This window comes from Mobula hypostoma, chromosome 29 (genome assembly GCF_963921235.1).
Source record: "Mobula hypostoma chromosome 29, sMobHyp1.1, whole genome shotgun sequence".
NCBI classification, from domain to species: domain Eukaryota; kingdom Metazoa; phylum Chordata; class Chondrichthyes; order Myliobatiformes; family Myliobatidae; genus Mobula; species Mobula hypostoma.
The window spans coordinates 24808779-24827203 of NC_086125.1; the positions used below are offsets into that span (position 1 = coordinate 24808779).

An 18425-nucleotide genomic window follows, 5' to 3' on the forward strand; every position below is an offset into this window, starting at 1 on the left:
TCTGTAGGCAACAATATTGTTTCCATTAGAAGTTCATTTTCCGGTAACGGTATGCACTTTACCTCTCCTCCTGACATGTGTTTTTATATTTTCCACAGTATTAAGCATTAGTTTGATTTTTTTTCCCCTTTACTATTTTGCAATGGTTCCTATCTGCCTACAAATATACAGAAAATACATTTAGTAAAAACAAACTCCAATTCCAAGCTAAAGAGAAATGCTCAAAATGTTGGAGTGGATTCAAAGCTCAGCACGTGCAAGTCCATGCAGTATTTTGTGGAAAAGGGTAGTTCCTTCACGAACGCCTGTTGTGGCAAAGAAGCTGCTCAACTTGTGTGGAAAATTTGCATGTGTTCCATCTGTGATTGGCAGTTCCTCTGCTGCTAGGAGTCTGAGTTATGAAGTCTGCTGAGAAGTTTTAGCAAGCATGCATTCTTAGTTTTGAAAATAAGAATAGCTCCTTTCTGGTGGGAGAGGAGAAACACTGAGATGTAATTCTTTATGAAAATCTGTACAATGCTGAGTCTGGTACAAATAAAGCAAATTAGTTTGATTTACTCAGAAAATGGACTATTTAAAGAGCAGAGGAAACTGAACTCAAAGGGAACCCCCCCCCCCCGCCTCCAGTGAAACCGGCATATTTTCCCCAGAAGAATTCAGTAAGTTGGGGAGGTTGTTGCACACGATTTTTATACATAAAGTTAATCTGTGGTTTGCCAGCAAGTTCAGCATTCAAGATTGTTTAATGTCATTTCCAGTACACAAGTGTAAAGGGGAGTGAAATAATTGCTCCAGATCTGCTGTGGCAGGGAAAGAAACAATAAGATAAAACACAGTGATAAAGAAAACCTGCTAAATATAAATGCATAAGATACTGAAATCCCTGACTAGAAACTTTGAAACCAACACCATTATTAGGAGCCAGGGAAGCCACTGCATCTCTGTGTGCCACCATTTGAAATTGCCTCTGCGATGGGATAATTCCCATACCCTCTCCGCGCTGAGAATACTCTTTCGTTATACTATAACGTTGTTTTATACCCTAGATTTGTTGCTGTGAATAGAAAGGGAAATGTTCTTTTGTGCAATGTTGTCTCTGTCATTTGCAGCAGTTTGTCTGCTTCCTCATTTCCAACCACAACCTCTGGCACCTGTACAGCCCTATGCTGCTCTTGACAGGTTTACTCTAGGGGATATAAATAGGTCTCATGTCTATCAGAGCTATCAGTTTCCTGTAACCAGTAAACACATGGAAAGTCGTGTTTTTTGGAAATGCCATAAATACTGTATTCTGCAGTGATTGTGATGAACGATTTGTGTTACATTAAGCATGCTAGTGTTCTTGACCCTTCACCCTGTAGTGATACATTTGGTCACCAAAAAACTGTAGCATTGTAGGAGCAAACAGCAAGATTTTCTGATTATACTAAAACCAAATCTTCTGCATAGAGAATTTAAAATGTGGATAGGATTCTATCCATGCACTTGTGTTTTTGTACTATTGTAGATTATTACTGGTCCCAATCTGCTTATGAATTTGGCTTAGGAGATTTTGTTTCATCAGAAGGGGTATTTGCGGTGTCAATCCAGTACTTGGTGTATTTCTGTTCATCAGTGTATCTGTGTTTGATGCCAGGTATCAGCCGTCATTCCACGGTGTGGATTTATCAGCCCTGCGGGGCGCTGCTGTAGATGAATACTTCAAACAGCCAATCGTGGTGAGTGGGCTGATGTGTTTATTTTGTTAGTTATTGCTATCTTTAATCCGTCATAGATTTAGATAACAGCTGTCCGAAAGGATACCAGGGTTGTTAAATTTTTTTTTTGTTCCCTTGCAGCACAGTTTAAAAAAAAGCCGGAATACTGTATTTTGGTCTCCTTAGACCTGTGGAGTTTTAAAATAAATAAGTTGTTGTTCTTGAATAGGATTAGATTGGCCTTTGCTGTTCCATGATTCAGGTTTCATGCCAGCACTGTGCTCTGTCATCTCACCCATGAAATATCAAAGTCTAAGTCTGTCCTGAGCCTTTGTGGCCCATCAGGCCGGTGCTTATGCCGGTTTCTGTGGGGTGGAGCGACTGAGAGTACGAGACTCTTCCCCCCTCCCCCGGATAGGACGGCAGTCTATCGTGAAGTTAACCCTCAGCATTTGCTGGTACCCTGGGTGGACTGGAGCTGTGTGTGGTTAAGTGCCTTGCTCCAAGACACAACACGCTGCCTTGGCCGAGACTCGAACCCATGACCTTCAGATCGTGAGCCCAGCGCCCTAACCACTTGGCCATGCGCCACACACCCATGAAATATAGCTGTTGCATATTCCTGGAACCACTTGGCCCATCCAATACATTGAGAGAGAATTTGCCAGAAAGAACATTTATACTTTTACAATTAAATATTTCTGTTGTAATTTTCAAGACATAGGTGTAGAAGTATGCTATTCAGCCCATCGAGTCTTGTCTGCCATTCCATCATAGCTGATTGATTATCCCTTTCAACCCCATTCTCCTGCCTTTTCCACATAACTCTTGACACCCTTACTAATCAAGTACTTATCAATCCCCTCTTTAAATATACCACAGTGACTTGACATCCACAGATTCGCCATCCTCTGACTGAAGAAATTCCTTCTCATCTGTTCTAAAGGGATGTCCTTCTGTTCTTCAGCTCTGCTGTCTGACCCTAGATTCTCCACGTCCACCGTATCTAGGCCTTTCAATATTATGATATAGTGTATAAATTAACATAATAAGGCTATTAATCAGGGCATTAAATACAAACTGATGCAACACACACACACACACACACACACACACACACACACACACACACAATGCTGGTGGAACGCAGCAGACCAGGCAGCAACCTGGCCGGAAACGTCTCTATAGATGCTGCCTGGCCTGCTGCGTTCCACCAGCACTTTGTGTGTTTGTTGCTTGTATTTCCAGCACTTACAGATTTCCTCATGTCTGCGTTTTTAAATACAAACTGATCCTCAGTTGGTTTGTTACATTTCCAGTCTAATGGTTGTAGATTAGCCACTTCACGTGTAACGCTGACAATTTACTGTTTTTAAGGACACATTTGATATCCGGATTCTAATGGCCAAGTCGGTGAAGTACACAGTGAACTTTCTAGAAGCCGAAGAGAATGATTTGCACCGGTAAGATGTCGAACTCAGAGTGCACAGTGCTGATGGAATACAAGTCCCAGAGAATCGTCATACAACTCCTATGTCTGGGGCTGGAGAGTCTCAATGAACAGGGCTGACGGAGCGCCAGTCACACAGCATCGCCACACAACTCCTGTATTTATTGGGGCTGGAATCAATTGGCTGAATTCAGGATTTGCTTGCAGGACTGCTAAATTCCCTGGTTATTTCAACAGCCAATCCGTTAATGTTATTACAAGGGCGGAAGTACTGTAATTTCACGAAAATAACCCAGAAGGTATATCTTAAAACAAAATGATAGTGAGGGTTATGTGGGCGACTTTTGTTTACAGAAGGCCTGACCAGTTCGATTACCCTGCAGTCACTGGTAAGTTGATGTGAGAATGGGAATGGCTGAATCTTGTATCTGTGTGTGTAAACAGGCAATTGTGACGATGTACAAGTTGTTATTCGCTGTTTTCTTTTAAACCAGTAAGTCTTTATAAGCACAATAGCATATCTTAAGTGACATTGAGCCAAAAAAGGTGCACACAATATGCTGTGACCTCATTGTCCGCCTTTACAAAAATGTGGAGGGGTCAGATTTTCGTGAAATTACAGTAGGTCTGCTCTGATCTACTTCTGTCTAGCTACATAACATGTCTAATACCTGGCTAAAATACCGTAAGCTGATGCTGGTCCCACTTGCCTCCAGTATCATCCAGGTGTTCTGCAGTCCCAATCCTCTTGATTTTTTTCTTTTGGTCCCCACCGTTTTCAGCATGGCCTGCTTGACCAGAAGCATGACATTGATAACTCTTCTGTGTCAGATAGCCTGATGGATAACTAGGAACCACCTCAATGCCCTGATCAGTAGGGCTCTAATTACATGGTAAACCTTCAGTAAAAAACAACATCCCAAGATAAGCCGTGTAATTGATCCAGAGTAATGTTTTAAAATTTGATAAGCTGTTCAAGAGATGGCTCTGAAGAAATACTTCTGTCACTTTGTGGGCACTGTTGTTCACTGTAATGGTGATTCCACTAACAGTCATATCATAAGTGCTGTAATATGAAGAACTATGATTACTGCCCATCAAATGCAGTTGGCTGTGGTCTGTTGCACAAGAATGTCAGATCTTACTGTTATTCCTGACATGTCTTGTTCTAATCACTTAATGTTCCCTCACTCTGTGTGTTATGCACACAACTGAAATCCTTCCAATATAAGTTTCTGATAACCATTCTGATTCCATAGTAAGAATTTTACTGTTGTATTATGACAGTGTGTTTTTTAATAATTATTGTGGATTTGGATAAATTGAATATTTCTGACGGTCTCCTTTAGCAGTTCCATTAACAAGAGTAGCTATACGTAGGTTAAAGCATAGAGTAGGAAATCTGGCCTAGTCAGTATTGGAATGTTGAGGCACATCATCTGATATCTTTTATCCCACTTTTTAAAAAAAAAACAACTTGCATTTACAAAACTATAAGTAAATTTCTAACTTTCCCCTTTTTCTTTTTGGGGGTGTGCTGGGGTGTGTGATGTGTGCATGCGTGTGTAGGAAACAAAATATTCTGCTTGAACCTTGAGCTGTAATAAGACATTGATTTTTGGCCTGGTTGTTTCAATTCTTTTCATTTCTCATTTCTTTTTTCAGAATAGAAATTCCATTCAAGTTCCATATGTTGCATTCAGGGTTAGTCCATGGCTTGGCATTCTGGTTTGACGTGGCCTTCATCGGATCTCAGTGAGTTTGTTTTCTATTTGAAGTTGTATAATTTGTTGGATTAGTTATTGCTTAAAGTGAAATGTGTTTGAGGTTTGAATTGTGTGATGCTGCAGTTGTAAACATTTTTAAAAAGTGAATCGTCATATTTAATTATCAAGAAGACATTCAGCTCCTTGAACCTGTTTCAGTGAAGTCTTTGTTCATCATCTCCACCTTGGTATTATAAACCGTCAATTGGAAAGCACATTAGCCCAATTGACATAGTGGTTAGTGCAATTGCTTTACAGTGCCAGCTGTAAACCTGGGGTTCAATTTCCCTCAGCTCGTCAGTAAAGAGTTCAAACTGGTTTCCTCCCACATTCCAAAGATGTACAGGTTAGAGTTAGTAAGTTGTGGGCATGCTATATTGCTGCTGGAAGCATGGTGACACTCGCCACTTGCAGGTGACCCAGCACAATCCTCGCTGATTTGATTTTATGCAAACAACACATTTCACTGTAAGTTTCAATGTACCTGTGACAAACAGAGCTAATCTATATCAATTGTAAATTGACTAGCCAGACAAAAATACATTCAACCCTTCAGTGAAATTGAAACTCAGTGTTTTAAGGCAAGATGTGGGGTGGAAGGAAGCGTGGGACTTTATTAGGTTGAAGTTATTTTACATTGCCGTGGAAGGAATTGGTTTAATGCCTTTATTAATACAATAGTTTTATGCCCCCCCCCCACCACTACTTCATCATTTCCTATTAGTTACTTATGTACAGACACTCCTGTACCTAGTGTCACTTAATGTACATATAGTCAATGTATACAAGCTGTCTTATGTATTTATATTTATTGGGTTTTTATTACTGTGTTCTTTATTTTTTTTGTGCTGCATTGGATCTGGTCTGACAACTATTTTGTTCTCCTTTACACTTGTGTACATGAAATGACAAGCAATTTTTGAATCTTGAATTCTGCAGAAGGCTGAGAAAATTTCTCCTTTTTCTGATGTGGTAATCTAGAGTTAGGAGCTTAAGAAAAATTCACTAAAGTGAGAATTTTTCAAATTCTCTGCTGTGGAGATGTGTAAACATTAAGTATATTCATTGGTGTGTTAAATACACTGTCTGTGGGCATATGAAGAATCACATGATAGATTACAAGAATAGATTAGCAATAATAGACAGAAGATACTTGGGCCAAATGGCCTGGTCATAATGGAAACCATTACTGGATCTATAGTTAAAACAGTAAATAATTTTATAACAAGATAAGGTGTTGTAGCCTGTTTTAACAGTGCTGTCTGCTGACTTCATTTTGTCACTTTCAGGATGACAGTGTGGCTGTCCACTGCTCCGACAGAACCTCTGACTCATTGGTACCAAGTTCGCTGTTTGCTTCAGTCACCACTTTTCACCAAGGCTGGTGATACTCTCTCAGGGACTGTTGTGCTGAATGCCAATAAAAGGCAAGCTGTGTCATATAAATATCAGTGTTAAATCTACTGGGTTTAAAAAGAAAAAAAATTGTATCATGAATTGTTTTATGCCATAAATATCAAAGTTGTATTACAGACATAAACCAAATTTCTCATGTGCACAAAAGATTATCAGACAGTTATGAACCTTTTAAAAAATTATATACTTATATTGTATATTTTGTGTATATTAAAAAAAAACAGAACATTTTAGAGCTTGACACCTAGGTTGATGAAAATGCCTTTCCCAGTAGCAGGACAATTGAAAATTGAGAGAAATCGGAGTGAAGTTGTTTACAGATGTCTCAGAGTTGTGTGGATAGGAGGAATTTTGGGGATGAGAAGACATTGGAGACATGTAAAGTACAAATGTATATTGGACCACTGACATTGAGGATTATATTAAACAATACATTTTGCATTGCATTGTGGCCTTGTGTTTAACTGTTTTTTGCTATTTAGCTTAGTTTCTGAAACAGATAACAAATCATACTGAGCATGAATCTCATCAGTGACTTTGTATCTAATTTATGGCCTCTAAGTGTAATTGAATTTTGCTTTACTTTTCTGTAGGCAAAGTTATGACATAAGTATTCTAGCCCAGGTAGATCAGACTGGTTCCAAATCTAGTAACCTACTCGACCTGAAGAATCCCTTTTTCAGGTAAGCGTTGCAGTCCAATGCTATTTTTTGCCTTGCTATATTGAAATATTTATTCACATTATACTTTGAATTCTTCTCCTTTCTCTTCACCCTGGCTTTCTAAAAGGAGCTTGCATTCCTCCTAAGTTGTCATTCCAAGACTGCCCGAATCTGTCTTCAGATCACTTAGCCAAGTAATGTTGACTATATCAGTGAAGATGTCTGTGACGGGGATAAACTAATACAGAAGTCAAGGGTCAACCAAAGAAAATAGCAGAGAAATCGGACTACTCTGTATTTCAGAAGTAATCTGCTTGTGAAATCATCAAATGCTATGCTCAGATATCTCCACAGGAGCCATTGAATGATAAAATGAATATCCTTAGCATCTTGCAATCCTCTGAATACTGATGAATGCCTGTAGCTAGCTATTCTTGCCTGTTGAATTCTCACATTTAAATGAAGGGTGTTTTGATGACGAATTTAAAATGATACATAGAAAACATAGAAAATAGGTGCAGGAGTAGGCCATTCAGAATATCTTATTCTGGACACTTTTTAAAGAGGGCAGCAAGCTGAAATTCCCCAAAGCCCATAAATATGCTCTGCAGAAACAAAGTGATATTTTTGTAACTTTGGCGAGGGATTAGGAAGAGGCGAATCCTGCGTTTAAGTGCAAATTAACACTGAAGTCGCATTGAATTCTGTGAGTTGTGATTGTATTATCATGATCCCTAAGCACACTGTTCTGCCTTGTAAGCTGAAAAATAAGGAAACCTGAAAAGTTTATAATTCCAAGTGACTATTTCATGTTTTTCTGTGTTTATTTAAAACGTGACTAATTATCTCCACGCAAAGTATGTTGTCTTTGTGTTGGACATTAGGACGTGTATGAAAATATTAAGAACTGGCTGCCATAGAAATGAATTGGTGGATTAGTAAAGACATTGATAACCTAAAGTACCTGTAAGAATTAAATGAAAAGGAGCATTGGGTGAAGTACTGAGGTGTTAGGGGTGTTAGGAATATATGGAGGAGCTAAAAATGTTGGAAATGTGCCACCCGTTGAGTCTGTGGACTAAACCTATTGATTTCTTATTACTGGAACTGTACCCCTATTAGAAATGTAAATCAATTTTCTGTGGGCTGGAAAACAGTAGTGATGCAAGGCAAAAAGGATGTGAAGTGGAAAGTAAAGGCAATGAATGGGTTTTAGTTTCTTTGTTGTGCAATTCTAGTCGAGGAATAGAGAGTATTGAGGATCAGAGGGCGCTGGTGTCCGGGTCCTAGGGTACTCGACAGCAGTACAAGTAAGCATGCTGGCGAAAAGAGTACAGGATACATGCGTTCATTAGCAGAGGCATATAAGAGCAGGAGGTTACAATACAGCTTTTTGAAGCACGAGTCCTGCCACACCTGGAGTACTGTGCGTTACCACACTCTGGGAGGGATACAGTGGAATGGTGCAGAGGAGCTTCACTGGGATGGGGAGTGAGTGCTTCAGTTATGAGGAGAGACTGGTTTTGCTTTTGTTGGAGTAAGAAGGCTGAGAAGGGTCATGATAGCCATACAGAAACTTGTAGGATGTAGTTAGTAAGAACTTTTATCCCAGAACAGGTGTCTAGACTAGAGAGCATAAATTTAAAGTAATGGCCAAAAGGTTTGGAGGGAATCTGAGAAGACATTTTTCCACCCAATGCCTGGTTATATCTTGAACACACTTCCTAAGAGGTTGGTGAAGACAGGTACTCTCATAGTAACTAGATGAGCACTTAAATTGCCAAGATGCTACAGACCAGGAGCAGGTAAGTGGGATTAGTGTAAATTGATAGTCGACAATTGGGGTGTTGGGCCAAAAGAGATGTTTCAGGCAATTTGACTCTGTGACCGCCCTCTCTTTTTCCCTATAAAAATATATGATTATGTACGTTGCTCCTTGGTTCTGTAATGATGTTATTTTCCCTTTTGGACAGGTACACGGGTACCACTCCCTCACCGCCACCAGGTTCACATTATGTATCACCATCAGAGACTATGTGGAATACATCTGCTTCTTACAACCTTAGCTCAGGATTAGCAGTATCTGGTATGGTGCTCCTGTGTCTCTGGCCTGCAAAATATCAATAAATCTCTTTCAAGCATTCTGAGTTTAGAGTCGTTATGTTGTCTACTTTACCAAGTGGACCTACATTCACTGTGGGCATTTTGTCTTGGATACATCTGCTGTGCTATTTGAATGCAAATATTCAGTGATGACTCGTTGCCTTGTGTGTATGAACCCAGCTTATTCAGTTAGCTCTGACATTGCTTTTCCACTCTTGAGTATGCAATAGTAGGGTAGGTGTCCAGATGAATAGGGCAGTGTCCTTAGCTGATCCTGGTTTTGAGCCCACAAACTGTCATCCAATAATAATTGTCCCAGTGGTGATTCTCTAGAAACTATTTTATGCCAGTGAATTGTCATTTATATATATATTTTTGGCAGACTCTGCAACTGTTTCTTGCCCACTGAGTTACTGCCACCATCTACGTATCCACATGTATTCTGAATCAGACTACGTATCAGGCAAACTAAGTTCGCCAGAGTTTACTTATCAATCCAGGCATTTATCTTTTCTAACAACAAAATAACTGCCTTCAGTCTTTATGTGAACAATTGCTCCTCCCTTTTCCACCCAAATCCAATTTCTGTCCTATTTTCTATACCTAATTGGTATCCGAAGTCAAGCTATTTTTACCGACTGTGTGCTTCCAGTGGAGGGAAAAATTGCTGCCAACAGCTTGATAATTGCTGTTTTACTTTACATGCATAAAATGTTAACACCTTATGTTCAGCATTTTCAACCATGAATTTCAATGTATAATACATCCTTCTCGCTGGAATTTATAGTAAATGTTAATAGTTCCATAGGGAGCATGCTGAATGAGTTTGTGGAAGTATTTGATACTGGTGTTTTTTAATCTAATAAATTGTTATTGATGGGGAAACGTGACATATCGCTCTTTCTCTTTTAAGGAGTCCCTACGGCGTATGATTTGAGCAATGTTATCGCCAGTGGATCTGCAGTCAGCCACAACAACCTGATTCCATTAGGTAGGTTAAAATAATCATGTTCAGCACCTTTGTAGGAATGTTCAAGGTTGCAAAGAAACATTGATGCCAGCATTTTGTCAAACTCCAAACCACATTAATTTTCACAAGCTTCCTCTGCCATTTTAGCTTTTCAGTGTTACGTGGCTCTTGCGATTTAAAGAGTGTGCAACCCCCTGGTGCTGCAGGCATCTTGTTTTCCTGCATGTTAACGCAGCCATAGTCTTTGAGACTTGCCTGGTGCTGAGTTTCAGTCCCTGTTCAGCAACTGGCATCTTGTGGCATGACGTGCCTTTGAAATGGCATCCCAACACGTTACAGACTGGAATTCTGTTACCTACCTTCCAGATACAGAACGATGTAATTTGGTTTGGAGTTTCTGTCGCTATCCTAGTTGAGCTAGTGCATATCAACAGGTTTTTTTTATTCTAGGAAACTAGAATCAAATGTGTGGTGATGTGGGTTGGGGGGAGAACAGCCCCTCGCAGAGTGATCCATTTTTGCTTCAGTTTCAGTTGAGTTATTGTTCATGGGATGTGCTTTGAATTGGAACTTATGGCAAGATAACTTTGTCCAAAGTGTGCAGTGTTGTAAGTAATTCCACCACACTTCCATAGCCAGATTTCTCAGAGCAGAAACGCCATTTCATAGCAATGACCTGCCACTTTGTATGGAAGATAAATCAGCAGATTTCTGATCCCTTCTAAGTGAATGTGGTCCATCTTGATTCTCTCTCTAGCTGTCCCCACCTCACCACAGTAAAACTGCAGCATTGTGCCAGGCACTTCTATTGGGATCCTCTCAGTGGAGATGGGCTGTAAGTTGGCAGGTTTAGCCAAAAGGAACTGATGCTGAAACCTGGGTGCTGGAAATAAATCATAGCTTCCCATTAAGTAGACTCTTCACATTAATTCTTGTTGTTCGACCCTCAAGGAGTGCTGATCAAGATCCCTACATCATTGCCCCATATGATGAGCCTATTGTACCCCTCTATCAACTTGCGGACCTAATTTTTTTTTTTTGCATTTTCTCATAATTGGGCTATTTTTCTAACGCAGTGAAAGAGGAAAAAGGGTCATAAGTATATTTTTGAGGATATGTTATGCATTGGGGAGTTTATAGTCATAATTAAAGAATAGCTGTTAAAGTAGCTAATCATATTCTTTTGGCATTTGTCTTATTTGAACATTTTTGCATCAGCCCAGCCTTTAAAACCAAATATATTAAAGTGGTGAACAATCCCATTAGTTTGTGTTACAGTGGAAATGATTTGTGTGCACATCACCTAATGCCTGACGAAAGTCTCCCAGTTGTTGAAGGTTACTACATTCTTAAATGGTAAATGTGGTCTAAAGCTTTACAATTGCTAACCTGACCAACCTTTTGGATGTTCATGAATGCAAGACAAAATTCTAAAGTTTGAATTTGGTGTAACGTGAGCCTCATCATTTTGCTGCTTCTATTTAACATTATAGTCTTGCACTTCACTGAAATATTTAAGGAAAGTGGGAGAGGCGAGCTCTTTTTGAGATGTAGGTATCTAACTTGGTCCTGCTAATTGGAAGCATAGTTTGTGTCTTGTCACCTGACTATTGGATGGGTCCAGATTTAGGTGGACATAACTGTGCCTCTCATTGCTCAAAGAAGCAACAGGGCTTTATCCAGTTAGCTCTATGATTAGAAAAGTTTAGAAAGCCGAACGTTTCTGAAGTAAAGGTAGGCTTTAACATATGTCCAATTTTAGCATTTGTATCATAATTACTAGTATGGAATGAGCACAGTATAAATCTAGAATATCATCCTCCTTTTGACCCAACCATTTTAAGCTCCAAATTAGCCAGTGAATTTACTTCTCCTGACCAACATACTCTTCTGTTCCTTTCTCCTTGTGTTTTCTTTTGAATCTGGTTATAATTTTTATCTCAACCACACCATGTGCAGTGCCTTGATAAAGTATTCAGCCCCCAACCCTTTGTTCCCATTGGAGTATTACAACCAGTGATTTTGATCAAGTTAACTGAGATTTTTTATTTCTGAATCACATGCTGCTTTTGTCACAGTTGAGCCTAAAAAAAACAGGGAAAATTTGTAAAGCATGATAAACTAGAAATCAAAACCTGAAGTGTCAGCAGTTCAAAAGTATTCCTCTCCCTTTGCTCAATACTTAATTGAACCATCTCTTGCAGCTATCACAGCCAGCAGTCTTTCTATTAGCTTTACACAATGAAATAGAGCAAAATTGTCAAGATGTGTCAGGTTAGTTGGGGAGCAGGGGTAGATAGCTGTCCTGAAGTCTTGCCCGAGATGTTTAATTGGGTTAAGGTCAGCTTTCTGACTGGGCCACTCCAGGGCAACAATTTTCTTCATTTGAAGCCACTCCATGGTTGGCTTTGGCTGTGTGCTTTGAGTCGTTGTCCTGCTGAAAGACTGACTTTCTCCCCAGTTTAAGCTTTCTGGAAGAGCCTAGCAGGTTTTTATCCAGGATCTGTCTGTATTTAGCAGAATTCATCTTTCCATCAATCCTAGCCTGAATTTCATTCCCCACTGCTGAATAGCATCCCCATATCAGAATGCCTCCTCCACCATACTTTACAGTGGGGATGGTGTTAACTGCCTGATGTGCAGTGTTAGATTTGCATCAATGTACCACTTAGCGTTGAGGTCAGAAAGTTCCACTTTATTCTCATCCAACGACAAGACCTTCTTCCATGTCCTTACAGTATCTTCTAAGTGATGCTTTGCAAAGTCTTTACAGGTAAAGATATACTTTTTTTTTTAGCCAGTCTTCCATAAATGCCCTTTTTTTTTGTGCAAGGGCTTAGAGATTTTGGAGCCGTGAACTTCATCTCCAGTTGCAGCCACTGACTTCTGCAGCTCACTCAAAGTCACTGTTGGCGTCACAGTAGCCTCTCTCTCTCCAGCGACTAGGTTTAGAGGGGCAGTCTCACCTAGACAGTGTTACTGTAGTTTCATCATTTTCATGATGGACTGCACTGAGCTCCAAGGTATGTTCAGTACCTCTGCGATGGTCTTCCCCAGATTTGTGCCTCTCTATTATCATTTCCCTGACTTGCCTTGAACACTCTTTTGGCTTTATTTTGGATTGGTTTATGAAAATCCACCATGCTGTTGGACCTTACGGAAAGAGGGGGGATTTATTCTTATGAATTCATTGAAAACAGGTGATCGTCCAATTTTCTTTATCAACAAATTGGGGGAGTTGGTAAGGTAATATATTGCACCTGAGGAAAGTTAGTGTAGTAATTACAATACTTTTTCAACCTCACAATTTTGGTTTTTAATTTTTAATAAATTGTTGACAGGTTTTGGAATCTTTCTTTTGATTTGTGCACAATAAATGCACAATAATTTGTAGATTAGCTCAAGAAATCCTACTTCAATATATTTTACATTTAGAAAATGGGACAGTAAAACATGAAAATGGTTGTGAGGGCTGAATACTTTTTCAAGGCATTGTATGTTCCACATCTCACTTGGTGATTGTAAAGATTTCTACTGAATTACTACACTTGGTACATAATCCCTTGTCCCTATCAACTAGGGGAATTACATTTTGCTTCACTTTATCCTTTTGAACTCTTCTTAATATTGAACGCCTCCAGGTCACTTGGAAAAAGAACTTCTGCTCTTTCTAGATACATTTGGGCTCTGTCATTTCTGGTGTTATCTTGCAAATCCATAACTGATTTTGGATCTTGTGATTCTCGACTATCTATATCCTACTGTGTTGTTTAGCTGGTCACCATTTACTTGGGCACTTTTTAATCCAAAATTCAGCAATGGCTTTTTTGCACTTAAGTTGTTTTATTGTGATTTATGGTGTAATCTGCTATGGTTCCTCCCTATTTACTGTAGTCTTGGGGTTTGGATTCTGTGCCATGATCCCTACTGCACTTTCTAAGTGCTTTTCAGTGGAATCTGCTCCTAATTTGGAAGGTGGCCACTATAGCCCAACACTACTGAGATGTCCATGTGCCAGAACTCAATCTAGTGACTCCATTTTGAACAGATGCCCACTACAGCTGCCAGAGTTTGAAAGATGATTAGCATCTTTCTGAAAGTGTGCCAACTTTATCGGTTTTCTAAATTTTTTATAATGTTTCCAGACATCAAGATAAATTTGCTCAAACATGGTTTCACAGAAACAGAAAGAGGCAAGGAAGACTGTAAATAAATTCTCTAAACAACTAACTCCCTTTTAGTGCCCAACTAATCACAATTCTCCCTAAGCTTTGTATAATCAAAAAAGATTGTGTAATGTTTAGCTTTCTAGGTACTAATCTTCCATGGGTGAATGAGTCTGATGGGTGGTAAGTGTGTGAGAGAGAGTTTGGAATTTGAATTAACATTGTTGCCTCAGTGTAAACTTAGTAAAGGGGGTAGCTGCGTAGTGGTTCAGTGACTGGACTAGCAGCCTGAATCCTGGACAGGAACAATAATTCAAATCCAACTCTGGCAGCTGGGAATTAAAGTAAGTAAAACATAAAGAGTTGCTGGAAATCCAGAACAACACACACAAAATGTGGGGGGGGGATCTCAGTAGGTCAGGCAGCATCTATGGAAGGAAATAAAGTCGACATTTTTGGCCTAGACCCTTCTTCAGGACTGGAAAGGAAGAGGGAAGAAGCCGAAATTAAATAAATGAATCAGTAATTTTTCAAAAGCTTAGTGTCAGTAATGATTAGTACAAACAAGATGGTTCTAAGCTCATATCAGGTTCCTCAGAGAAGGAAAGCTGCCACTTTTAATTCCAGTATGCTTGACTCTTAACTGCCGCCTCAGTTTGGTTACAGTTGAGATACACACAGATGAATATTGACATTGCCAATGTTGTCCACATCTCTGAGACAAATAAATAATAGAATTTTTTTAATCAGACCATTAGTTTTATGTGGTACAAATCATATAGTATAATATCGTGATTTCCTTAGTTGCAGTAGATTTATTGAATCCTATCTTGTTCCAGGAAGAACTGCCTGCAACCATTTAAATACTCCAAAGCAGATAATGTATCTCAATATCTAAAGCAAAAGAGTTTAAAGGTTCTACACAATATTCCAATTGAAAGTGGAAAGGTTTCTTGTTGGAATAGAATGTTTAATTTAGGGCATTGAAAGCTGAACAGACAGTTAGATGCTGTGATTCATACACAGGGTTTATAGGGATGTGAGAGTTGGACTGGTTTAATGAATCGTAACTAGGTCTGTTTTCACAGACCTATTCCATGTAAGTGCAGTTTGTTTATATTAGTGGGGAAGATCATAATTTACTACATGAAGTAAATGGCCAGTTACAATGCTCGTTATGATTTTTATTTTATCTATTTTCTTGGGTTTGGGTGTTTTTGATGGTTATGGGCTATCCTAACATGCCTGATCTTTCAAAAAAAAACAAAATCTGAATCTGCCATCTTGACCCTTCCTACATCTCCTGACTTTGGTGAAATGTTGAACTATATGAATTCTGCAATGAGCAGGGTACTTGATTTTTACTTTTAACATGTTATTTGCAATATAATTAGCATAGAATCAATTCTCGACTATGGACAATTCTAATCTCCTTTAGGAAGAATTAAGGATAGATTATGAATGGCATTGTTAGTGAACAATGAATAATTTAAGAAACACTACAGCACAATTATTCTTCAATTTACCATTTTATCCTCTTGCTCATGTTAAATGGTATGTCCTTTTCAAAATTCAAAACCTCAATGAAGGTGATGATTTATCTTCCCACATCTGATTGTTTGAATTTGTGCATGCATGGAAATTACCATGAATTATTTCTTTTAAGCCTTGAAGTTGGATCAATACCTCTCCTTCAGAAAGTGACAATGCTATCAGCTCAGCTTGAATTTAGCATTGGTGTAATTTTTTTTTAAATATTCAATTGGATTTTTTTTTTGTTTTTGTTTTTGTTTTCCCCCTCCAGAGTAGCTCAGGTTTCTAGTGACAGCATTATTACCTGTGATGTCTGTGCACACAGTAATATTAGAGTCTCTAGCCTTTAGTAAACAAACATTCTTGCAAGGGGATTGCTGAAGCCTCTTTAGAGAGGTGCAACATTTTTCTTTTGTTTCCATTGGGATGACAATCTGCTAAACTAAAGATTACTTTTTTTGTCATAAATTTATGTAAACTTTTCTCTTTCCTTTAATGCAATCTTCTCATTCCCCAAAACCCCTGACCCTGCCTGTTTTCTGGATCATCAACAAAACTGGGTTACAGTTCTGGTCTTGGGTGATTTCTGTCAAAAACTGGCTGTTTATTTCCAATCATCTTCAAATAAGTCAGTAGACGAGCTCTATTTGGGTCAAGCTATATCAGATAAAATGTTTATGTAAGGAAAAATGACATAACTATTTGATTGCATATGGGTAAGTAGTACAAATTCTAAGTGTTATGTTAGTTGTGATTCCAGTAGGGACAATACAGTTGTCCTTTAGCATCTTTGAGATTGGGAAGGCAACATCAAAGTTGTTCTTTCCTAGGTGTTGCCCAGTGATCCACTGAAGAGTGTGTCAGTTTGGTGGCACTGGGATAAAACTTTCTCATGATCTTCTCCCTTATCAAATCGGCTGATATTTAATCCCTCGGCCCGCATGAAGAAACATCACTTGGATACGTTTCTGACAAGTCCTTAGCCCGTGTTAAATTCTGCCCCAGAATGAACTGGCATTAGTGAGAGGAGAGGTGAAACCTCCCCATGCTAATTTAGAAATGACAGTGAAGTTGTGATTCTTTGCACTTCGTCTGATGTGCAAGAGTTCAAAATGCATCCACAAGTGCAATTCTAGAAAGTTGCAATAAAATGAAATAACGATCCAGATGCAGATTAATTGATGTGCCTTCTCATTCTGTCTGTCAACTCCAGGGCATTTTATTCCTCTTTGAAAAAACCTGGTTGAAGCATTCCTTTTATTGATGAGCTACGCATGATGTCAGCAATCTGTTTTCGTCCGGCTGCTGTGGGCATTTTGGGTGAACACAGCACTAGCACCATACATTATTGAACTTAGTGATGCATTATTGAGGAATGAGCTTTATGCTTTTATATAGTGCTTTTCCCTCCCTTTGTCTTATTTTACTGGAAGGTTTCTCTCCTCCTCTCTTCACAGCCAACACTGGGATAGTGAATCACACTCACTCAAGACTGGGATCCATTATGAGCACAGGATTTATACAGGGTAAAGACATGGCCCTGAACCCCTCTGAGGCTTGACCGGTCGAATGAAACTTGCCAATGGAAACACAACTGCTTGGCTCCAGGCACCCATAGCAACCTGTAGCCAATCCAGTTCCTTCTGGAATTGGCAGTCTGTACCTATGAGCCTGATATGCAATAAAGTGTTGGCTGGTCTGCTTGGAAAGGTCCACTGTGCACGGGGAAAGAACTGAACTTTCAGTTGTTAAAAGGTTAAATGCACAGTACAAACCTGTCACATTTAATGTACTTCAATTTTTAGTGTCCACGTTAATCCCTGCCACACAGCAACTGTTTTTAAAAAAGAATTACTTTTGCATGCCGACACCCTCAGCTTCCCATTGCTACAAATTGAGGTGCTAGACCTCTTATAGTTCATCCTTTGAATTAATCATTTTAAAGATGAAGGTTACAGTCAAAAATGCGTGTGCAGCTGTACACTGCTTGGGAGGGAGGGCTCCAGGCTAGTGTTCATGTTGACGTAACCTTTCGAACAGAGGCTAAGTGCACCAAGGCTGTGGTCATGCATTCTGCCTCGCTACATAGTTTGATCCTGAGGCTTGTTGTGGCAGCTCACTCTGTCTTTTAGTCCGTTCTGCTACTCAATAAAGCACAAGTTTAAAAATTGTGGATCTGCCACTTTGGGGCCCTATACATCCCTATACATTCCTCCTTTTTTTTAAAAGAAAATAATTATCTGCCTCTGATGGAGTCCCTGTACATTTCTCCTGGTCAGACCACATTCCCCAGGTCTTTGTCAATAATACTGATTGAAACCTGGGTATTTATTCTGATTGCTTGACAGTCATGTTACTCCTTTTTAATACTTTAGTGACCTTTAACATGTAAGTTTATCATAATCCACAAGTATTACAAATTCACAGGAGTCCTATCAGCCACTGGAAAGGGGTGAGATGAGTTGTTTTTTCTGGTGTTTATTCTTCAAGCCAGATGGTAGCTCAGCTTTCTCTTTGGAGCGGCTGATAGTTCCATTGTGTAATTCCAGCATTTCACTTTGTCTTTCTCTCTGAAATTTGAGTTGATCTCCCTGTGCAAGTCGAATCAATCCGGTTTTTTTTTTGTATCATTTTTTCCTTTTTTATTTCCTCACCCTCCCCT

The 18425-nt window shown here is 39.2% G+C and overlaps 1 protein-coding gene across 3 annotated transcripts in view; it reads left to right on the forward strand.

Annotated features, from left to right (window-relative positions):
- carm1 (coactivator-associated arginine methyltransferase 1) overlaps positions 1–18425 on the forward strand; it is an 83378-nt gene that overhangs the window by 55996 nt on the left and 8957 nt on the right. For 2 of the 3 annotated variants that reach the window (XM_063035927.1, XM_063035928.1), the window contains 8 exons: positions 1637–1718; positions 3075–3160; positions 4813–4902; positions 6203–6340; positions 6923–7012; positions 8965–9077; positions 10008–10085; positions 17221–17289. In XM_063035927.1, coding sequence (XP_062891997.1) covers positions 1637–1718; positions 3075–3160; positions 4813–4902; positions 6203–6340; positions 6923–7012; positions 8965–9077; positions 10008–10085; positions 17221–17289 — 746 coding nt within the window. The remainder of the gene's footprint in view (positions 1–1636; positions 1719–3074; positions 3161–4812; positions 4903–6202; positions 6341–6922; positions 7013–8964; positions 9078–10007; positions 10086–17220; positions 17290–18425) is intronic. The other variant, XM_063035929.1, reaches the window with a different exon arrangement.